The following is a 24,792-nucleotide window of genomic DNA, read 5'->3' on the forward strand; positions in this document are numbered from 1 at the left end:
CTATACAGATCCTCGTTGGCAGGCTGAGGTGGCTGGTCTATGGGCTGAGTCACCGGCTGATGTGTCCTTCCTACGTGGCAATCTGCAACTACAGACGTGGCACTCATCTACATGGCAAGCTGATGTGTCAAAGCTGAGTCATGGTGAGCTAAAGCCACGTAGGCATGTACTGGGCGGAGTCATGTTCTACCACATGGATATACAGTCGTTGCGAATGTGGCCACGTGTATGCGAGAAAATGACAAGGCGCCGGCAATTGTAAACAGCACAATGATGCAAAGTGAGAATGTCGGCTGATTGAAACACGACAGTTAATTTTATCAGCCGCAGGGATCTTTGATCTATCGCCAACGATTGGGGTTTTGTGGGCTGCCGGTGAGACTTTTGTCCCACATACGTTGCGGGGTTGTAAACAATGTTTAAAAGTTGTGTCCATCGGTAGTTAAACAAGGTTAAAGCTCACTGGTGTTTAAGTCATGAGTGGTATGCGGTTGTCGTTAAATGATGTGAGGCGGCCCAGATTTGATGCAGCTGCCGGAAATCTAGTGATGCTCACCGGAAAAAAATGGAAGATTCCGCACAAGGCCGGGATTTCACCACCCAGTGCCTGCAAAAAAAATTTCTCTGTAGACCCTGTAGGGCTAAAAAAAATTCCGAAAAATACAAAATTTTGAAAATAATTGCAAAGAAAAAACATAGATCTAAAATAAAATAAATTGCAGATCTAATAGACAATCATACTGGAATTGCAAATCGGGCCTTCGAGTGCCAGTTTGCAAAAAAAATTTGCCTCAAAATCGACTTTGGCGCAGCATAGGCGAATTTATAGTCAATTTTCACCGAATCGACGTTCCGGACGCAATAGCGAGGTTCGCTTTGGCTTTAGACGCTCCAAATAACTACGGATTCTCTGCATTTGGGTCAAGGTGTTGAAGCAAGAATGGTCTCAAACAACTATGTGAAAAGAAATTCCCCAAGCTCTGATACCATGTAAGAATTTGTCTTAAGGAAAAATCACCTAAGATCAAGGAACTCAAGCACAAGCACAACAATAGACTATTGTGAGGTTTTCACACCATCGCCCCAAAATTTTGGGAACCCCCTCTTTTTTTATCGCCTTGGCAAATTTTTGGATTGTCCAACAATTTTGATGTTTCGAGAATTTTGAGTCTTGGACACTTTCAAGCCAATGGGAGAGACTTAGCTTATTTTCACCCAATTTTTTTTAACTTGATTTTCTAGAGCCACCAATTCTATCCTTAGGCCGAACAAATTTCAAAGTTAATTCTAACTCGGCAGGATAAAATTGTGAATTTTGTACTTAAGACATTTTCTTTTGAAATTTTGGATATAATTGTATAAATTTGGATAATTTTCAAAAAATGAAAATTTTGTTCAATTTGGTTTTTTGAAAAATCTTAATTATTTTTTGGTCAAGAAAATTATTTTTTGTGATAGTGAAGTCAAATTGCAAAATCGATTTTTAGGCTCTAGAGAAATAATTTTATTTGTGTTAAAATGCTAAAATTGCTTAGCAAAATCGATTTGAATTAAAATTGCAAAATTTGGCTTTAATTGGATTAAAATTGCCTTGAAAACTTTTTAGTCTTTAATAAAATTAGTAATTTAATATTGAAAAATGGTTTTTGGTTAGCCAAAATCCAATTTTAATAACGTATTAACTACTAAATCTTCATTAAATGGAAATATTTAACACCTCTAAGGCATTATTTATTTTCTTTTTGCAATTTTGGTCAAAATGGCAAATTAAAAAGTTAATTTTCATCATGGCAAAATTAATTTTAGCTAACTATTTAATTGTGGGCCATCATTTTGCATTAATTATTTATTTTTCTTTCTCCCAGGGTCCAAGTCAGTTAGCTTGGAGAGAGTAAGAAAGTTGGGTATAAGAGAAGGCCTCTCTCCCATTTCCTCCTCACTTCTCACTTCTCCTTCTCAAGGTGTTGGCGATTTTGCAAGAGTAGATCTGCACTCTTCTTGCTTGGCAAAATTTGTGGAAGGTGAATTTTGTGGGAGCGGAATTTTGTGGGAGATAAAATTCTGATTTTTGCAAGAAGCTGCAATTTTTTCCCTAGGTTGGGTAATTTTATTTGGAGGTGAATTGCATGATAAATTTCTAATTTGCAAGGGATTTGAAGTTCTTAAGGTCAAGTCCTAATTCCGAAAAGTCGCTGTAAGATTATTGGTTAAGGTGAATTTTCATCATCTAGAGTTGCAAGGGGTCCTTAAGCTGACATCCTTCTTTCGTTCTAGTCTTAGGATTGCTTCCCTTGGTTCTACTTGCCTTTTGGTCCACCACTCTACCATCTCGTAATAGGGCAACGAGCATGGAGGATGTTAGTACAAGTAAGAATCCCAAGCGGACAAACAATAAGAAAGACAGAGAGAACATGATGCCCAAAACACCCTTCTTCTCGAAAATGAAGAGAATAACCGACACCAATATCGATACAATGGACATGATACGGATGAGGGACAAATTAAAGGAAGGACAATCCCCCTTGGCTATTGGTAAAGGTAATTTCAAATCATTTAGAGTTGAAAGGGGTCCTTAAGCGGATTTTTCTCTTTCGTTCTAGTCTAAGGATTGCCTCCCTTGGTTCTACTTGCCTTCTGGTCCACCACTCTACCATCCCATAATAGGGGGACGAGCATGGAGGATGTTAGTACAAGTAAGAATCCCAAGCGGACAAACACTAAGAAAGACAAAGAGGATATGATGCCCAAAACACCCTCCTTCTTGAAAATGAGGCAAATAACCGATACCAATGGCGGTACAATAAAAGGATATACAAAAGGTAGTTGCACATCACAACTCAGGCATTGACACTTCCATTACGACCATGATAAGCGACAACAGAGCAGCCCTTGATTTTGAGGATATCAGAGAAGAGGATGTCAATGAGACAGATTTTGGATCGAGGATGGACAAGTTGGGAAAGGTTGCCATCAGGAAGAATCATTTGGGCAACATTTCCTCTCTCAGTGCTTTTATTGGATTTGCGAAGGAATATGAGAAGGATCACGAAAGGATACTACAAGCAGCGAGCAACGTGGCGAAGTCAGCAGAACTCAGGGCGAAACACACACCTTGTCCTCCTATGGAAGAAGTTAACGAAAGGCTAGCTAAGTTCATTGCCTTAGCTAAGAAAATGAAAGAAAAGGGAAGATTTATATTAGAAGATCATTTGATGTAAGCCCAAGTGGCAATTTCCCTTTCTTTTAAAATAGGACAAGTGTCTATTTCTGATTGGCCACCAATTTGGTGCCTTCTCATTGATTGCCACTTTTTGCACTTTTTTCATTGGTCCATTGATGAGGTGGCAGCTTCTCATTGGCCAATGGGGTGGCAACTCTAATTAGGGTTCTGAGGATCCAATCTGGATCATTGATCTTGTTTTGATCTCCACCGTCCATTGTATTTTTGGTCCCTATATAAGGCCATTTGCTCTCATTTGTAAAGTGTTGGAAAAATTGCTGCAAAAATAATACCAAAATTGCTCTCTTTTTCATTGTTGCGATTTGCATGTTGATTAAGAACATTGGGTATTATTGCATGTTTTCTACTTCCACTTAGTTAGATTTCCTTTCAAGTTGTTGAAGCAAATTTCATTTCAAGTTTTTTAAGTGAGAGTAAAGTAGATGGATAGTTTTATGGTAGCATTGGTAAATGTTTGACAGGGATCAATACTAGACCACTAGCATCCTAGCAGTTGGTTGGGAAGCTTTGTGTGGTAAACTAGTGTATTATTCCTTTGAATCATTGCACTTGTGGAAGTGAGGCCACTGGTCAGCTCTCATTAGCTTCGATCCCCGTCCATTTGCTAACCTTCCATTCATAGGAGTAGGAGTAGAATAGTGAGTAGCTGGGTAGTTGAAGTTTAGAGAGAAGGAAGTTAGAAGAGTAAGTTAAGTATCAGAGCACATCCATTCACCTTCCACAACCATCGCATTCCCATCAACATCATCATTGGCAGACACATCCTCCATCATCACCACCATCAACATTATCTGCCTCCGCACATTTCACAAACCCATCACCATCACCTTCTTCCCACCAAAGTCCAAGTCATCATTGAATGAATAGCGTAAGGCCGCCTACGTGATTACCAGCAAATCACATTGATAAAACTAAGCGAGTATCCACAAGAGTAAGGAACATTGGAGTTATTCTCATATTCCATGAGCAATAATTCAAGAGAGGAATTGTATGTTTGATACTCCGTATCAAATGTTCAATTGCTAATATGTTATGTAAGTGATAGAAAACTCGCATCAACATAGACCAAAAGAGTATGATCAGAATGACGATATGATATTCAATTCAATGTGAAAGTACACTAGGAGTGTCTATATATAAAGGCCTCTGGAATGCTTCTAGAATGCCTAAGAATCAGCATACTGATAAATCTTACAACCAAGCACATGTCCACCAGAAGTGGATTATCCTCCATTAAGCACAGGAGTAAGTGCGATGATAAGAGGATAAGCCTACAAAAGTTTAGCACGCAAAATTATGTTGTAGACACTATGTGCTAAATTAGGCGTGCGAATAACTATCTTGTCTACATGACAACTCAGTTAATTATGCAAACTCCAGTGTTGTAGACACCATGTGCTAAATTAGAGTTGCTTAATCCAGTGTTGTCAACATAAGACTATGCAAACTCCTAAGTGTCTCACCTAAGAAATAATAAAATAATGCATTGACCTAAGTAAACTTAAGTAAAGTGTAATAAATGAATACTTATTTACACCAACAAAAGGGTTTAGTATGTTTAAGGAGGCCACAAATGCACTTTCAATTTTCAGATATTTGGAGGATCGTGATGATTTTTTCAATTTTTCCTATATAAGGTATTTTTTCTTGATTCATATGATTTTTGCAGTGCTTTCAAACAGTTTAAACATACAAGGGCATCAAGGTCAGCAGTAAGTGGCATTGAGAAATCAATAAATGGCTTGCAACAAGAGAGTTTCAACTTTTAGATAGCAACATGAGGTTATTCAAATATCAGAATATATAAAGATGAGGGAAATACATATGCTGGAAAAGTATTACATAAGTGTATAACAGTTATCAATGAATTTTATAATAATTTTCCAACTTCACATGTTGTACCAGCAGCCTCACATGTTGTATCAGCTTGATGCCAAATAAACATGACAGATATTTATCAAGATTCAAATGCATTTTATAGATAGCAACACATTTTACAGCCTCATTGCAATCAACAAAAAGTGGCTATATGGAGCAATTATCAAATTTGTCTTCAATAGATACAATGCCAATATGAACATATGTTCTAAAGATTCAGCAAAAGATCAAATGTAACGTCAAATCTAGATGTGGATCAACCCTATGATCTACAAGAAGAAATAAAATAATACTACGAAAAATTAGTTTCAGCAATGTATAGGACAGTTGGTCGTGTTTTTTGCATTTTCTCCCAATCTATGATATGGGTTTTCCTGAAATTTTGACTGGAATTAGCCAGCATCAAAATGCAAAAACCCATTAAATTTCGTTCAAACCCACGTTGTACTGTGGGAGATATGGCTTTCTGTATGCAGCATTATTTTTAACAAATTCTCACTCACTAAATCAACAACAAACAACAAGAGAAAAGGTAAAGAGCTAAACATCCTCATTGTTGAAACCTGTGTATAAAATAGAAGTTTTGTTATGAATATGAAGTAGTAGTTGTGTCACAGCTCAATACCATAAGTATTAACAGAAAAAGCAAAAAAATGATATAAGAAAACTGGGAATCAGGCCCGTGAGCTCATAAGAGAAAGCCCAAAATTTATTCTCGTAGTTATGGCTACATGAATAGCTAAAAACCCAAAAATAAAAGTATAAGAGAATCTTTGAAATGAAATGGAAAGCTAAAAAATATATTTTATTCAAAATCATCAAAGAAAACCCTTGAGTGTGAAAGCAACGCCTACATTTGCAATGTAAGGAATAGGTTACAGTTTCGATACCTATATATAATGATGAAAAATGCTCAGGTTGAGACCATGTCTTCTTGTTTCCAGCCAAGAAAGAAGAAATGAAATGCAGATAGGCATATAAACTCTCCAGAACGGCATCATATTTCTAGCAAAAAAAAGACCCAACCATTGTAAAAAAGAATGGCAATAGTCTTTGAAATGAACAAGAAGATCATAGAAGAAACATCCTAACAGCAACGGTATAAGGAGAAAGCATTTAAAAAATTGCAGCAAGTGTCGAAATCTCTTCCACCATGGCAGCTAGGGTTTCAAACCCTTCTAATCAAGTTCTTTCTCCAACTTTAGAGCATTCGCATGCAAAACATGACTTATTTTTTACCTTTTATTTGTTCCTCAATTGCATTGTAATAAGATTTCGGGTCCGCCAAGCCAGTTAATGGGCTTGTTAGGGTTGATCCTAAATGAAGTAGAGAAAAGTGTAGTTGGCAACCACTAGAGGAGGGATGGATCAAAATAAATTTTGATGGGGTTGCTCAAGGAAACCTAGGTATATCTGGATGTGGATGTATAGCACAAGACCAAAAAGGAAATTCCTTAGTATTTGTGGCAAAACGCTTAAGGGATGGGACAAATAATGTGGCAGAATGTGAAGCAGCAAGGAGGCTTTTGTTTTAGGAATTAAACTGGGTATCCGTCAAGTGCATCTGGAAGGAGATTCAGATATCGTTATCAATGGAATCAAGAAAGGGAAGATGGAGTCTTGGCATCTTGATAAGCACAACAAATAAAGTGCCTGTTGACAGAGTTTGAGGACTTCAGGATATCCCATGTCTATAGGGAGGCAAATAAGGTGGCTGATGAGTTGGACAACTTGGGAACGGATGCTTCTTTTGGGAATTGGAATGAAATTTTTGAAAACTTTAGGCACTTCTCAATTTGGAATAAGGGTAATGAAGTGCTTGTATGGGTGTTTATTCTAGTCCATTCCCTATGTACCTCTCAATCATGAATTTGAGCTCCCGGTAAGATGGACACTCATGAAGAAGTAATCCCTCGTGCATGACAGAGGATTTCTTATTATTAAACATCAACTCTCGAAGTGTGGCCTTCCAGATCCTTTGAGGGCATGATTTTAAGAAGCGTGGGATTGTCTTCAGCAGGGAACTTTATAGGGAAACCAGAGATGGAGGCCAATTTCGGGTTGGAATCAGATAATTAGACACAGGCATATGAAGGGAGGATCACAACGAGATGACTAAAGAATATTTTTCTGTTTGATGACCAAGGATTTATGAGTGGCATCCATGAGATTTTTAGGCCGAAGTATGTGGACACTTACTAGAGGAGAAGGTCCATTTTGGACATAGTGTCTCCCTTTGTGGCTTTGGCTTTGTTAGTTGGTGAGACAAAGGAAGAAGTCCGTCGGGTTGTGGCAGCTTGCATGGACCAGTAATGGCTTCTAAGGATTGATGATGTAATCGACAGAGCTACACTGGGTGTTGATTTGGAAATGAGGCAAGAACCGTGGGGGCTAGTTGGGGGAGGAGATTCCTTAGTGCAACCTCTAGTCATCTTGGTCTTCTGCATCTCCACAAGGGATGCATTTGCCAAAAGTTGTGGAAGGTTGGAGGAAGGTGGTTACTTTTTTGGAGGAGACAACCTGGGTCACGGAGAATGAGAGGAGGGGTTTCATAAAGATGACACCTCGAAAGAGTGTGAGGATGCCTGGGGAACTGCTTAGACATCAATTGGATAGGGAAGAACAGGGAAATTCAGGGGAGACCTCAATGGAAAGAGCTTGGATCAACGTGTTGTTGGCAACGGAGGCGAGCACAATTGCAACTGGTCGGAAGCGCCCTCAAGGATCAGAGAGCATTGGCATGTCACGGTCAGTGGAGGACGACCAAGCAATCCCAAACTTTACAAAGGAGGATGCAACAAAATGGTTCAAGGACTAAGCGTTTGAAGGTTTTTTCTGGGTCCTGTTTTGTCTGTTTACTTTTGTCCCCCATAGCATTCGAATACTACTATGTTTTTGGTCTAGTGTTTTTTATGGGTGTTAATGCCCTCTGTAAAGATTGACTATAATACGTCAATGGCAGAGGAAATTTAGGAGATCGTTTATGATATTGGCCACTTTATACTTTAGCATATCTTTGTAAGCACTATCCTTATTTAATCAATACAAAAAACTTGTTACCTATCAAAAAAAGATTTTGGGTCCGCCATATGTTTGAGGGAGAAAGGTCATGTTTATAAACCATAATAATATATAACTTTGAGAAAGGTCATGTTTGAGAGATGGATTCATGTTGAATCACTACTCATGAAACATGGGTCAATGAGTTTGACTCACACAATTAAATCCTGATAGCAATATCACAATTTGACTTGTTGTGGAAATTATCTCCTACTTATCAATATATAACTTGTTTATTTTAAGTTGTATATTATTGTGTTTAATCAAATATAATTAGTATTTTAATTGCATGATTTGAAAATGTGATCATTATTTGATAATTGGTATTTTTATAGATCAATTATTTAATAGTAATTATGAAAATGCAAAAGGATTAAATATATCAAGAGGGAGATAAGAGTGAAGCTATCGGTTATAAATTTTTTGATACTTGGAGTGCTTCAGTTCAAATTCAAAGTTCTATTTTTAGCAAAAGAAGACTCTTTAAGTTAACTGAACATCAGAAGGAGTTATTTTTCAGAGGGGCTGTTTCACTTTCTCATGCAGTTATTGAGCACTTTAGTGCTAATTTTTTGGCAACATATGATGCAATTAGGGCCAGTTTTACATACAGTTCACTTTGGGAGGCATTTTTAGGCATGTTTTACATGTTTTTGAGCAGATTGACATATGATATTTTTGGCTTATTTTTCATACCCGACCTAGGGTTTTTGCACATTTTTTAAGAAGATCGAAACATATTTCTGTGAGCTATTAGTTGGACAGGTAAGTATGGTAGACTTGATGGGTTTTTTCACAAATTGGAGCAATTTTGAGCCTTATTTTTCATGCATTTTTCTCATATACGAGTGGTATTGAGCTCTACTTATTGTATTTTCACCTCATTATGAGGTCTCTTCTTTCTTGCTTAGATTTTTTGCACATTGCAAATTTTTGAGTTGATTGTAGGAGCACTTTGTAGTAGAGATTTTTTGAGCATTGATTATACAGATTCAGCAGTTCCTTCTCATAGACTCTTGTTTGCAATATTGTGGGTTCTTTTCTTTTATGCTAAGTAGCCGAATCGGGTACGGGTACAGGTACATGGGTACGAAACGTTGGTACGGCAAAAAGAATTTAGGGTATTGGGTATAGGAACCGGTACGTCCACATTTATATATATATATATATATATATATATATATATTTTTTTTTTTTTTTTTTTTTAAAATATTTTTTTAAATATATATAATATATGTATATGTGCTGCTAAAAAATATACCAATATGAAAACAAATTAAATTTAGAATTCACATACCAATACATATGCTAGAAGTTAAATAAAACCATTCCAAATTTCAGATTTTGAAACATAACTAATTTACTTTGAAATTTAGTTTTCGATATCAAAAAGATCGAACTAGTGTCATGAAATATAGTCATTGTTTGAAAAAGAAGTAATACTAGAAATTCAAATCACTGATCAGCTCCCTAATCAAAACCATATGGATCATCATCATTATCAAGATTGTCATTAACATTGACATTAGATGATTGAATCCCACTAGTACTTGCTCTCAAAATATGTTGGCTACTTAAATCCTCCATTGGTGAGTTTGATGCACCAATAGGAAGATCCATGTCAATAGACTCTGGTTCTACATCCCATAACTTTGCTGCCCCTTGCTTGTAGTCATCATTTTTGTGAGTAAGAAGGTGCAAGTTTGAATGCACATAAACTAAATCCTCAGCTTTACCTAATGCCAACCGATTGCGCTTCACTGAATGGATGAAGGAGTATGTACTCCAATTTCATTCAGCTGAAGATGAACTAGCAACCTAATGAAGCAAAGGAAAATCTCATTGGAGTCTCTAAAATTTAAGTAAATCAAATGAGTTTGTTAATTTCAAATTGACAACCAAATTTAGAGTGTGTATACAAATTCATAAACTTACTTGTGATAAAACTTTGATTGCTAGAATTTGGAGGTTTGGCAATTTGTGGCCATTGAGGTACCACCAAGCATGAGCATCGTTCCTATACTTGTCATGAACAGCAGCAAGACTTTGACCAGTGGATGATACAAAATCAGCAAATTCACTTGTAACTGCATCCTCCATTTCAATATTAGGGAAGAGTTTAGTAATAGCTTTCCTAAACCCTTCACCTACTTCTGCATCACGATATGGTGGCACCCTAGTTGGCAAAGCAAGAATCTCTTCACTATAATATTTGGGACTCAATGAAAAGGCAAAAAGATGGAGTGAGGTGGTCATTTTGTTCCATCGCTCAAAACATATTGATTGCACCTCTTTGCAAAAGGTTTCTTCAGGGTCTTGCTCTCTTGCATTTATGACGGATCTCATATTCTCAATCATTGAGTCTATTCCATCATAAACCTCCCCCAAGCATGGCTTATCCATGTCAGTAAAACGTATCATACTTAGGATGGGCTTTGTGAAACTAAGAAGGTATTCTACACGACTCCACCAAGTTTCATCCAAAATCCTTGTCCTGATATTTGTTGCCCTCTCACTACTGGACTGCCTCCATATGTTCCATTGTTGGCTGATCGCCATACTAGGAAGTGCCTCTCAAACAGCCACAAGCCGTCTCAAGACAATTGTATTTGATGCGAATCTAGTCTCAGCAACCTATTTGAAAATTGGAAAACAAGTAATTAAAATAAAAAATATGTACATATATAATTTTACTGAAATAAATAATTAAGGTAAAACATAAAAATGTAGTATTTGAATTTTGGATTACCTTCAATAGCTCCAGCCGTGAGAATGATCTGAAAATAGCTTGCGAGCAGTGGTGGTTTGTTATGAACATTTGGATATCTTGAGCTTCATCATAAACTTGTTTAATCCAAGCTATTTTAGTACCCAACTTCTGTAGCATGAGGTTGAGTGAATGCATGGCACAAGGTGTCCAAAATATATGTGGGAATTGTGTCTCAACTAACAAACTAGCTGCTCTACAGTTCTTTGCATTATCTGTTATAACTTGGACAACATTTTGAGGGCCTATGTCATTAATGCACTCTATGAGAATGTTAGCAATAAATTGAGCATCCTTTACTTGGCCCTCTCAATCAACAGCTTTTAGAAACATTGCCCCTTTAGGGGACATTGCAATCACATTAATCAAGGGTCTATTTTTGCATCCTTCCACCCATCAGAAATAATGGAGACCCCTGTTTCTTTCCGTGAGGCCTTAATAGGAGCTAATGAAATTTCTATATGTTTGACCTCCTTTGCCAATAAAGTGGTACGAACCTTCTCATAACCAGGGCCTGTATACCCCTTTGGAGCTTCATTTATTTTTCTTACCATGTCTTGCCAATAGGGTGATCTAACAACATTGAATGATAAACCGTTTGCATAGAGGCACCTAGCAATCGCTTCATCCGCAATATCTCTAGCATCATTATTAAATGCCATCTCCAATGGTCCTCTTGCTCTCTTCAAATTTATACCCTCATCTTCATTTGTCCTCATAAATGGATGGCTTTCTACCACAATGTCAAGAGCAACACTAGGTGTATGACTGTGATATGATGAAGCATGTGACTTCCGTGAGCCCCTTCTTTTAAGCAATGGATGTCCCGACCTACTTTGAACCCTTGCATTTGCTTCCTCTTGTTCCTTAATGTATGCTTCTACTTTAGAAACTGGTATAGGCACATGATCTTTTCCTGGAAAAGATTTGATTCCCTTTCCAGGAATTGCACACAAATGCCCTTTCACTCGGCTATAGGAACTTGTATACCGTATGCCACAGCCAGGACATATCCAAATACATGTCCCTCCACCAAGAACATGCTCTAGTATTTGCACATGCCTCCATAATGGTGAAGCTGGGTCAATAGTAAAGGGAGGAGTCGTGCCTGCCATGATGAATTATTATAGCTGCTAACACCTGTAATTTATACAAATATAACTTTTAGTTTTAAAAATTAAAACAAATAAATTTTAATATCACTAGTAAAATAATAAATTGAAATAAAAAACAGCTAATAATTGTATTTACTATTTTAGATTTACTAATAGTAATTACAATAGCTTAATAAATAAACTTTAAACTTTAAACTTTACGTTGAAAAATTTAAAACATAAATAAAATCTAAATAATTTAAACATATAATAATATGACAAATAAAATTATAAATATGAAGTTTGAACATTCAAATATAAGCTTACATAGCTATATTAACATTTCATCATTTAACCTTAATACTACTTAGACTATATTAATATTTTATAATATAATCTTAATACTTAGATTTTATTTTTGTAATACAACCTTAATAAATAAAATCTAAGTAAAATTAATAAATTTAAACTATAGTAATATTTTATTATAAATATTAAAACCTTACTAATAAGGTAGACTATACTATAAACTATAGCTTTGTTAAAAATAACCAAAATAATAAAATAATAAAAACAATCGCAATGAAAAACGGCCAAAACCTACAACTTATGTCGCTAGCCACAAACGCAGGTAGGAGGAGGAGGTTTGAAGGTCGCCGCAAACACTAGTTGAAGGAGGTCGTCTGCCGTCTGTTGGATAATGGAGGTTGTCGGCCGTCTGCAAACTCACACTAGATGATGGAGGTCGTAATTCCAAACGTGCAGATACAAATGCTGCCCAAAGCTGCAAACTCACACTGAAATGCCGCTGCAAACACGCGCAAACAAAAAAATGATAAAGGAAAATCAACGGCCGCATAAAGTTAGGCAAAAAAATAAGGTTAAAGTTGATGGTCAAAATCAAATGGGGTGACGTGGAATCCCCACGTCATCAACAAAACGAAGGCAAACAAAACGACAATGAAATCTGTACCCTGTGCGTGCCCACAGTCGATTCAACTCAATTTTAGATTCCGAATTGACTCGTACCTGGAATTGATGCCCTGGACCGAGCGATTCGGCTACTTAGCTTTTATGTTGTATTCATCCTTCATTCAAACTATATTCCTTATTGCATGTTAGAATCTTGATACTTGTAATTACAGGTCTTTGTTTGTGTCCTTATTCTTTTTCGCAGAAAATTGGTAAAGCCTAGGTTTTCCTTTCAAAGCAAAAGATTCCGGGTACTTGCACAGAAATACTTTTGTAATTGCATGCTTGTCTGGGTATTGTGGGTAATTTGTGTTGATTCAATTAAAGTTACATACAAATCATTGGTGCAATCTAGATTTTACATCTCACTATAGGTGCTATCCTGATTGACAACAATTCTTTTGCCCATTTTTGACTTAAAAATGATGAGATTTTGAAATTTTGACTGGACTAAATACCAGGGCTCAAATATGCATTCTGTAAGGGAACTCATTTCAGACTCAACAGCTTTTAATGTTCAAACTCGTCCCATGAATACGTGACATAATAGTGTTATTATGAAATCTCCATGTTGGAAGCTTGTGACATAAAAAAAAATGAAATTGCCTTTATCTTCTGTATTCATTATTCAGGTTAGGCGACATCTCATGGAAACGGTCTGTTTGAGCACGTCTCATAACTTAACAATATATGCAGGAAGGTAATCTGCATCTAACTCTCTGTATTCTGAGCTAAGTTCATCTTTCTGGGTTATATCAAATAATGCAGTTTGGATCAAATTATAGTGTAATGAAATGGATTAATCTTAGCTGGCAGAGAATTTTAGAATTCTAATGATATTAATAAACAGAATGTTTCTTCCTGATAGTTGTTTTCTTTAGTGCTTTACTCTAAAATTAAAAATACAATCACTTATTAACTCTGAACTTTTCAAAAGTTAAGATTTTGACCAAAAGGTAAGAGTTTGACCAAAAGATAGGAAAAGTTAAGATTACAACTCTTAATTTTTAAGAGATTAAGATCTTAGATTTTTTAGATGTTAAGATCTTAACTGTTTCACGTTTGAGAGGTAATTAACTTTTTGAAATTTATGATTACGACTTTGATTTTTTGAAAGTTAACATTCCAACTTTAATCCTGCACGACTTTTGACGCAGGGCTTGGATTTCGAAAATTTGAAATACAGAAAGAAGCTGGCAGACCACTGGAGGTTTTTAAAACATAAAATTGCCAAAATCTAAATAAATTATTGACCATTTTAAAGCCACAAGTTTAATATTCTTTTGCCCATTTTTGACTAAAAATTGATGAAATTTTGGAATTTGGACTGGACTAAATACCAGGGCTCAAATATGCATTCTGTAAGGGAACTCATTTCAATCTCAACAGCTTTTAATAAACTCATCCCACAAATATATGATATATGACATAATAGTGTTATGACATAACAAAATGAAATTGCCTTTATCTTCTGTATCCATTATTCAGGTTAGGCAAGATCTCAGAGAAACAGTCTCTTTGAGCACATCTCATAACTTAATGATATATGCAGGAAGGTAATCTGGATTTAACTCTCTGTAATCTGAGATAAGTTTATCTTTCTGGATTATAACAAATATTGCAGGTTGTATAGTGTAATGAAATGGATTAATCTTAGCTGGCAGAGAATTCTAGAATTCTAATGATATTAATAAACAGAATGTGAATTCCTGATAGTTGTTTTCTTTTGCGCTTTACTCTAAAATGCAATCACTTGAGCAGGGGAAGGAAGAAGAGGTAATCATAAGAAGGCCAGGTATGATAACAGTATATACTACCGATCTGATGTTTAAATGCAAATGACTATGCTGGAAAATTGTATAAATAGGAAATAAGCATGCGGGAAAGAGCAGGAAGATAAGTGAACTAGACATTTCTACTGGCTGTATACCCCTGACCTATCCCCAAAAAAAATATGTATTGTGTATAACAAGTGAAATTGTCAATCATAATTTAAAAATTAAATAGTCTTAAATTTAACATATATACTATTATATTAGTAAATTAGATTTAAAGTTCAATATTTTGAATTCATTAGACTCAACTGGTGAGTGGAACTGTCGCTGCACGCCCTATCTACAATAGCAGCATTTAGCCGACCGAAATGAGTACACAATTCTTGGTATGGGGTTTGCTGTTAGCCAATCTCCCATAAATGCATTCCCCTCAACCATCTGAACAATAAAACTTTCATATAATGCATTGTTTCAAATATCTCTTAGATCAAGGCCTCAACTCTGTCTTCAAGTTGCTCTACAAACAATAAACTAGTCCAAAACTCAAAAGCTACCATTATTTTAAATGTTTATATTCCTATCACTGTGTGTGAGGCAAGAGTGACGTCATAATTTCAAGAAAGGCCATTGAAACCCAGACAATAGAACACTAAAAAGATGGGTTATTAAAACCCTCTCAAACCCTGTAAATAATGGAAAAATATCCTCTCAAACCCTAGGAGGCTACAAAAGCTCCTAAAAAAGTTTTACTGAAATATATTTTTATCAAAAAACAACACTATTTTATCTATACCAACATAAAGAGAATTCCAATGTTTTTTCTTAATTTTTTTGAAGTTCCCCTAACTCCAAACTTCATGGCTCAAAATTCAGTGAAGCCTGTGACTTAGCTTAACATACACAAGTAATTGTAAATGAATCCAATAACTTCGGGTTTCTATCTTTTATAGAGTCACTCTTAAAGTGTAGGACTAAGGGTTTCTTCCATATGCATACATAAAATTAAAATTATAGAAAATATATAGTGAAAAATATAAAAGTTGGGAAGCAAATTTTTGTGATACCAAAATTAACATTATGCTTCCCATGTTGAAAACCATACTTAAGTTTTAGGTATTTGAGTTGTTAATTCGGTCTGAAACAAAGGTGAGATGTGCCCAATCATTACCTGCTATGAAACACCAGAAACAGTAGGAAATACATTGATACAATGAGTCTGTTAAACTCCAGAATTTAACAACTCGGATCAAAACAAAAAAATCTATTACACAAGTAAAAATGTATAAGATGACTTTGCTTATTTTTTCAGTTCGTGCTTGCTACATGATCAGAATTTTTGCCTTTTCTTCAATAATTATACAATTAAATTTGAGAAAGCAGAATGGGGAACGGAAACAATTCTGCCCATATTTATATACTTGAAGATTAATATTAAATGCAGCATTTATTTTCAAGAATTCATCATTACAACTACAGGCTTCTAGGTGAGACATCAAACATGTCACCATCATCATTTAGAATTTCATATAAATGCATGAATGATAGAAGATTAACTAAAAAAGCCCAGAAACTAGCTCTAAACAGCCCAAACTGGCCTAAAATAACCTGGAAACGGACTAAATGATCTAAAAGGCTAAAATGAATTGCAAACCCTTACATGCTATTTTGGGAAACACATTTTATCAAGAAATAAAGCACAAGACCAGAAATGTGCAGTTGGAATACAAGCCAAGGCCTCCTATTGCATTTATTTTTTCAGTTCCAAATGAAAAAAAGGGCTTTCTCTAAGTAAGGCTTGCTTTCTAATCTGGTCCGCCACACTAAGAAAATCTTGTTCTTGTAGTCATAGATACAAAAGATGAACACCCTTGGCAACTAAAGTGGACAATACTTGTGTACAGGACCACCCTTCCTTGATAAGAATCAATTGATCTTGGAAACGATCAGAGCAAAGCAAGGAGTACATACCTGATCAATTTAGGATCTCGGACCACATAACTGCAAATCCAAATATTTAACAGCCTTTTCACCTGGCAAGCACATCACATCCATTTTATGATCTCCTTCCAATTGAAAGGAGTCATATTACACCTATCAAGCATAGCTCCATTTTCATTTAGTCCATTTTCAAAAATTTTATTTTCGGACTTTTCGACATCTACAACTAAAACTTTCGATGTAATTTGGCGCACAATAATTTCTATATGCTTATCAGAAATTTGTACCCCCTGGGATCGATAAATCTTTTGAATTTCATTGACCAACTGATTCTGACTATCCTCCATAGTTATTCTAACACTGGTGAATGACCCCCAAAAGTTTACAAAAAATCTTGCCATAGAAAGAAAAATAGTTGCTGATGAATGTAGCAAAACTCTCTTCCAAAAAGGTAATACTTGAAGCTGTTGAGAACTATGTTTCAAACAGTTCATTTCTTCAGCATCTGAACTTAAGGCCTTATTAGGTGTATGTGTTCAATCTCCAAGAATCTCTTTGTATGAATGCAATCATGTCCAATTGAGAAGCTTTGTGATTTACTCAGTCTACTTCTAGAGCTGCAGCCTTCTGATCAAGAACATTGAAAACATTGACCTGTCCACAATCTGTACCTGACATTCTGTTCAAAAGTAATGTGACTGTAGAAGCTTTGCCTTGATAAAAAATTTGGTCGATTAGACTGGAGTACCTAAGTGCAACACAAAGCATGTCTTTCTGCACTTCTTCACATAAAATCTTGTTCATATCATTTAGTTTGTCCTCATTGCATAAACCATGCAACAAAGCTGCAAATGTAACCCCATCAGGTAGAAAACCTTCCGCATACATTTTATCTTTCAATTTGAAAACCAATTGTGCTTTTTTCCTGATACAAAGACCCACGATAATTATATTACACACTGCAGTCTTATAATCCCAGTCATCATGCAACATTTTATAGAAGATGGCTGGCAATTTTGTGTGCACACTTTGTTCCAAGTGTCCTGACTGCATGCTGCTGGCCTTGCAGAGTCCCGTAATAAGTATATTAAATGTCACTTCATTAGGTATACAACCCTTCTGCAACATTACATCAAACGTTTCTATTGCTCCCACAATATTGCCATCCTTGCAGTACCCATGTATGAGAGTGCTGTAAGCAACCTCATTTGGGACCACTCCTCTTTCTTGCATGTCTTCAAACAGCGCCCAGGCCTCTTGCATTTTCCTTTCTTTACAGTACCCATTGATTAATGCACTATAAGTCACAACATCTGCCTTACAGCCTCTTCTCGCCATTTGATTTAACAACTTCATAGCCTTAGGTATATTTTTCACCTTACAGTATCCATCTATGAGGGTAGTGAAAGTGAAATTATCTGGTTCCAGACACTGTTTAATCATTTGTACAACACATGAACACGCATGATCCATCATACCTAACATACTATAGCCTGTTATCATTGCATTATAACCAACAATTCCAGGTTCAATGCCTTTTTCAAGCATAAAATTGAAGATCTTTATGGCTTCACTCATTCTACCCTCCCTACAATACCCATCTATTAGCGTAACGTAAGTATGCTCATTTGGAAGACAGTCTTTCGCCAACATTTCAATCATGACTTTCTTTGCATCAGCCAGAAGACCTTCCTTACAAAGTCCATTAATCAATGTGTTGTAAACAGTGGTGTCTGGTTCCAGACCTTTTGCCACCATTTTATCTCGAATAAAGAAGGCCTCATGAACCTTACCCAATACACATAAGCCATTGATAAGAGCACCATAAGTAACCACATCAGGCTGCTGCCCCTTTTCCAACATTTGAATCAAGAGATTAGTTGCTTTCGACATGTTCCCCTGCTTGCAATATCCATGCATTAAACAAGTATAAGTAAACTTGCTGGGCACCATGCCCCGACATAACATCTCATTCAGAAGTTTCTCTGATTCCTCCATGTTTCCACCCTCACAGAACCCATTGATCAGTGAATTATATGTAACAACATCAGGTAAAGCACCCATATCAAGCATTCTATTCAAGATCTTACCTCCCTCAAACATGTTACCCTTCTTGCAGTACCCATCAATAACAGCATTGAAAACAAATTCATTAGGCCTTAGGCCTACTTCTATCATTTTAGTCAAAAGCCACCCTGCCTCATCCAAATTTCCCTTCTTGCAGAAACCATTGACAAGAGTTCCATAAGTTACTACATTCGGCAAAGCCCCTATTTTGATCAACTCGCCAAATACCACAAAGGCGTGATGAACCTCACCTTTCTTACAAAACCCATCCATGAGAGTATTATAAAACACAACTGGTCCATTCGGCCCATAGCGATTTTTACCACAGACCTTCTGCATCAAAAGCCTACCTTCACGAACCCTCCCTTCCCTGCAGAGACCTCGAATCATAATCCCTGTACTGTAATCATCAGGGCAATTCATCTCACTATCCTGCATTTCTGCGTAAACCCTCTCTGCAGCATCCATCCTCTTACACTTAACAAGGGCATCAAGCAATTTGTTGCAAGAAAATACAGAGGGCCACACACCATGGCTCCTAGCATACGTAAACATATCGCAAGCCATGCTGATCAAACCGGCATCAGAATATGCACTAATTAGCTCACTCATAGCTTTCTCTGTGGGAATCGAGCCCTGGACTTTCATATTCTCAAAGATTCGTTCTGCCTCATCAACCATCCTTGATCTCGCTAAAATTATCAACATTGCAGAAAACGAATGTGGGTGATGCTTAAAGTTAAAACTCTCCTGAACCCCCACCCAGTTGAAAAACATAAGCGATAGTCTTACATCTTGTAGTTGTTTGAGAATGAGAATGACATGCATGTAGCTGATAAGTTCTGTGGAAAGCCTGAGTTTCAGAGGTTCCTGCCACCGTTTTTGTGTTCTCATAATTTCACAGGCGTCCTTAACCATTGAATATACTCTATCTGCTTCTTCTGTTACTCTGTTATTTCTAGTAATGCCACGTTTTCGGTTAAAGCTTGCATTCCGCTTAATGATAGAAATAGCTGCAAAGAATCGATTCATTCCATGCCAACTTCTATTTACAGCATGAATGATTGTTACCTAGCTGTTTTCAGAATTTCAAACGGCATAACTGTAACGAGATTTGAGAAACTGACCTAATGGAAAATGCATTGCTCGAGGCAAACGGGAGAGCTTAGATTTCTGTTTCTTTCGATTTTTCTGTTGGGCAGAAAACCATTGCTTAAACCCTGCGTATTGGCTTAAACCCTATTCCCGACTTTGGCCCCGTTTCTAACAGGGCAAGTAGTGTTCCTTGCCACTCGCATTTGTCAAGGGTAGCGTGCCTTGACCTACGTTGTTTTTAAGTTTGCTTGCAACTTAGGCATAGGGATCAACTGCAACGGGCACTCCTAAGCTTCATACAAAATGTTTTTATTTTCAGATTTCTGAAAAGAGGGTGATTTTTATTCAAATTCTTTTTTGTAATCTTCAATTATGGAATATGCAGATCATAAAAGCAAATGTTAATTATTTTATAAAAAGCTTTTTGTTTTCTATTTTTTTAAGCTCTCAAAGGAATGGAGAGTGATTAAGTGGTGGTTATATAGATTTTTATAGGATATCAATAATTAAGGTTTTGAGAGCACTTTTTTTTGTTTCTTATGTTTATTATTTTGATGATGGGTCAAAAGTGTGATTTGAAATGTTGATGCAAAATCATTCTTGATTTTAGAAACTCTTTTATGTGAATATTTAAAGATTTAACTAAAATTTAATTAAGAAAATATTAATAAATAGATATTAATAACAAATTTAAATCACTTGTCATAAAATGTAAATTTTTAGTACTTGATTCTAAATTTGTACTTTCAAAAATCTATTCAGATATTGATTTCTTATGTTTGTTAAGGGGCATAATTTGGAAGAATATGAAACATATGACAGCATTTATCATCACCAAGTTGGGGAAAGGTTTACATGATCTTTCTATATTATGTTGAAATCAATTTTCATTGACTACTTGAATTGTGTGTACAAGATTATGTTGAGTCACTATTTTTTAAGGATATTTTTAATGTTTTTGGAAATGTAATATTGGTTTACAAGTTATTTGCTAATATAATAAGAATTAAGAATGAATAGCTACTAACATACTTTGTTGAAAACAAATTATTCATTTTGCATACTAGCTAATAAATTATTTATGTTCGTTGCTAATCACCACCACGAAAACAATATCTTCAACGATTTGGACACCTTATGGTTACTCTATGAATTGGTAATATCCATTATTCTGTGGATACTTTTTCAAAGAAGCTCTTATCAGTGTTAAATTTTGTAGAGTCCACTTTGGAAATATAAAGATTTGTTTAGGAGAAGCACTATGCAACTATACGCATCCCAAGGGTGATGTGGTCACTCCTTTTGTGTTGTATTTGCAAAGACTTCTCATGGCTTCCATCTATTGTTTGTGTTCCTATGATTGTTTTTCATGTCCTTTGTGCTTTTTGTGGTTTCATTACACTTGCTTGCCTTGATATGATTTTTGGATCATCATAATTTGGTCATGGGAGATGAATAAGTCTAGGATTTGATTTTTCGGAGTTAGGCTCTCTTGGCTCCCATCTTGGTTTGCTCGTGCAAGAAGAAACCCCATTGAATAATGATGGCAACGATGGCCAGGAGATGGATATTGATAAAGGTTCAAAGAATGTTGAAAATGTGGATAACGATCTTGAGAAAAATGGAGGTATTGAAGTTAACATTTCTAAGCCTTACTACAAGGTGGTGTTCGTTGAATAGTCACGACACTTGCTTACCTTGATATGATTTTTGGATCATCGTAATTTGGACATGGGAGATGAATAAGTCTAGGATTTGATGTTTCAAAGTTGGGCTCTCTCAACTCCCATCCTAGTTCGTTCATGCAAGAAGAAACCCCATTGAATAATGATGGCAACAATGGCCAGGAGATGGATATTGATAAAGGTTCAAAGAATGTTGAAAATGTGGGTAACGATCCTGAGAAAAATGGAGGTTTTGAAGTTAACTTTCCTAAACCTTCCTACAAGGTGATGTTCGTTGAATAGTCATGACCAAAGTACCCATCCTCGGTCATTTTTAATTGAATCTTTTACAAGAAACATGACTCAGGAAAGCCCTTGGCCAACAGAGATAGACTAGGAGGAAGGACAACAGAAGAAGGAGGAACCAATGGAGGAGTTGGAAATGGTAAGTCTTCTCCCCATGACCTTGTAATTCTTTCCCTTTCTCCTAACAAGGATATGGTTAAAGCTATTCATAAGGAGTTATCCAGGTTAAGAGACATTTCTATGTTCTTTGTGTATGTTGATAAAGACTTTCCTCCTCAAAAATTCTTTGATTATTTGATAGTTAATATTTGGAGAACGAAATTAGGGATCCAAGTGAGTCTTTGTAGGATGATCTAGAAGGGCTTATTTGTGGTTTTTTAAGTCTCGTGGAATGTAAGATAGATTTTTGAAGAAGGGATGCTAGAATGTGGGTCACTCTTTGTTTAGGGCCTTTCAATGGTCTGCTAAAGGGAGTGTTAAGAAAGTTGTAGCCCATTCTTCTCTTCATTGGATAGAAATTAAGAATTTGCAACCTGAATTTTTGCCTTTCATTTCACAGATTGTTCACCCTCTTGGGTCATTTTTACAAGTTGAAGAATCTAAACATACTCTTCCCTACCTTAGTGTTAGAATATTGATTGCTCTAGCTCCTGAGATTGAATTTTCAAAGATTATCTCAATGGAATTAGAAGAAGAGAAATTTGTGTGGGAAATTTCCCTCTTAGGGAATTTAGGGTCTTGTTTCCATTATAAGAACAATAGGCATACCAAAACTAAATGTTCAACCCTTTAAAAGGTATAGAACCCTAAGTTTGATATTAATTCAAAGCCACAGGAAACTGATAAGTTTGGCAATGTTGAGTTTGATGCTAACCCTAATGTTGAAATTGTTAGGGATATAAGTAAAGATGTTTGTATTGATAGTAATATTAACATTGTTGCCAAAGATGGATCTTCTTGTGATAATGTTGATAGTGGAAAAATGGTTAGTCTGAATAATCCTCTATTCGAGGATGAGTTTTAGGTGGTTCATGCCTCAAATAATGGCACTGCCAAACCTCTAGTCAATTGTTAATTAGAGACTGATATAATAATAAGAGCAACATAAGAGGAGTTAACAAGTCTTCACGCTCACCTAGATTAAATACATAACAAATTGCTCTCAATTCCATTAAAGAGAGAGTAGAGTATTGTAACGCCCCACCAAGGGATCCAAAAGAATTAACCTAAAGTTTTACTAAGTTTGCCAAACATTTTTTTTTTTTTAAAGAACAACATACACATCAATGATAAAGTAGTGAAAGTAATAACATACAATCACCCATAAGAAAACATAACAAATTACATTCCTTAAGGATCCCAAGACGTTGAATCACATTTAAATTTAATTAATACTAAGTCTAATAAATACCACATCGACATGAAAGAATAATTAAAAGTCCAAAGTCTATTTAAACAATATATATTTGTTCTGAATGCCACTTGGCAATAAAATTCAGAATACTCAATCATCCACCATACATGTCACAAGGTATGAAAGGTTAAAAGAATATATATTTATAAAAATAGATTACATCATCCTTTTTGGATCCATGAAATAATGTACAATACAATAAATGAGACCATCCATCATAAAGATATAACTATGTATCATAAAGATATAACCATCCATCATAATACACAAGAATAGAATAAAAGAAAATGCAGACAAGGAAACTCCAGCAATGGTATCAACAGACAGATCTCAATGGTAAGAGTAAAAAGCACTACCACCTGACTACGTGGTAACCCAAAAAGGCCCACTCCCACCATGCTAAGGAAATAATCTCAAGTCCCAAACAGGATATCAATCCAAATATCAAAAGTACTCTCTAAGTCCAGGAAACCCTAAAAGTAATCTAACTAAGAGGATCCAAGATAAATCAACATCTAGACCTTGAGGTACATAAAGACACATAGGAAACCTACTATGTAAGCGGACAAGTGTCATTGCATGAATCAACGCTAGAGTTACCCTGGCAGTCTAACTTGGCCCCGGCCCCCTAGTGACTCTATGCAGCACTAGTATCCTTTCGTACTGACAAGGCATACTAACGATGAATGGTCGCAGCCAAGCATTCTCTCTACTCTCATCCTAGTCTATACTAGCACTCAAGGCATGGGCGAGAACATACAAAGACTCTTATTAGGTTCATTTTACTCTCATTTAATGTAGTGTTTTCACTTATTAAACAACTTACAATGGGTTACCCTAGCAGCCACTTAGGGCCCTGGCCTCCATTGCAAGCCACTTCCCAACATTACATATAGATAACCTACCCTAAGCTCATGAAATCACAAATCAAAGAATCATATAATATCACCTTAGTCCTATACAAGTGACTAGAAAGCGTCAAAAGATAAATCACAATAATCCATCAATTCTCTACAAGCAACTAGAAAGTATCCCAAACATATTGATCAAAGACTCAAAATGGTTAAGTCAAATATATCATAGCATTTATCTTGCTATCCCACAATGATAGTGAAAGCAATAATCAACAATATAAACACACTCATCATAGAGCATACCAACACATTACCATGGTTGAGTTTAAAAGATCAAGATCAAATCAACATAATACCACAATTGCAAAACTCCCAAGCCTTTCGTAGATGTCCTAAAATTGATCAACACTCTAACCAACCCAAACTCAAAACATAGAGAACATACAGATAACATAGTAGTTTCATAGTTTGGTTTGATTTTGAAAACATATTGTTGAGTTAATAGTAAGGTTTCAGTTTTCATTTCAATGTAAGTTTCAAGAAGATGAGATTCACAATTTACCCTTACAAATTAACCCATTCTTATATTCAAATAAAATATAGAACTACCCCTATTTGATTTTAAGTCAATTTTCTAAAATACTAAGGGTAATTATTTATTTAAATT

General features: G+C 35.8%; 2 protein-coding genes across 3 annotated transcripts in view; both read right to left on the minus strand.

The window, feature by feature from the left end:
• LOC149553016 (uncharacterized) overlaps positions 1-20,175 on the minus strand; it is a 29,895-nt gene extending 9,720 nt beyond the window's left edge. Inside the window, exons 1-2 of one of the 2 annotated variants that reach the window (XM_089788534.1) lie at positions 16,756-20,175; positions 6,010-6,124 (exon numbers count right to left, since the gene is read on the minus strand). In XM_089788534.1, coding sequence (XP_089644660.1) covers positions 17,326-19,824 — 2,499 coding nt within the window. In that variant the 5' untranslated portion in view covers positions 19,825-20,175 and the 3' untranslated portion in view covers positions 6,010-6,124; positions 16,756-17,325. The remainder of the gene's footprint in view (positions 1-6,009; positions 6,125-16,755) is intronic. The other variant, XM_089788536.1, reaches the window with a different exon arrangement.
• LOC149553017 (uncharacterized) lies at positions 9,650-10,738 on the minus strand. Its single transcript, XM_089790275.1, has 2 exons — positions 10,115-10,738; positions 9,650-9,934 (listed from the first exon to the last, which is right to left on the minus strand). Exons 1-2 carry the CDS (start codon positions 10,736-10,738, stop codon positions 9,650-9,652), a joined length of 909 nt encoding a protein of 302 aa, XP_089646401.1.
• Positions 20,176-24,792: the final 4,617 nt, after the last annotated feature.

This window comes from Cupressus sempervirens, chromosome 6 (genome assembly GCF_028749045.1).
Source record: "Cupressus sempervirens isolate cs-2001-9-10 chromosome 6, ASM2874904v1, whole genome shotgun sequence".
Lineage (NCBI taxonomy): Eukaryota > Viridiplantae > Streptophyta > Pinopsida > Cupressales > Cupressaceae > Cupressus > Cupressus sempervirens.

Excerpts from the sequence above, each read along its gene's own strand:
- LOC149553017 (XM_089790275.1), bottom strand. The coding sequence starts at position 10,738 with ATGGCGATCAGCCAACAATGGAACATATGGAGGCAGTCCAGTAGTGAG. Across the intron at positions 9,935-10,114 it reads CAATCAAAGTTTTATCACAA|CGCAATCGGTTGGCATTAGG; the intron begins GTAAGTTTATGA and ends CATTCAGTGAAG.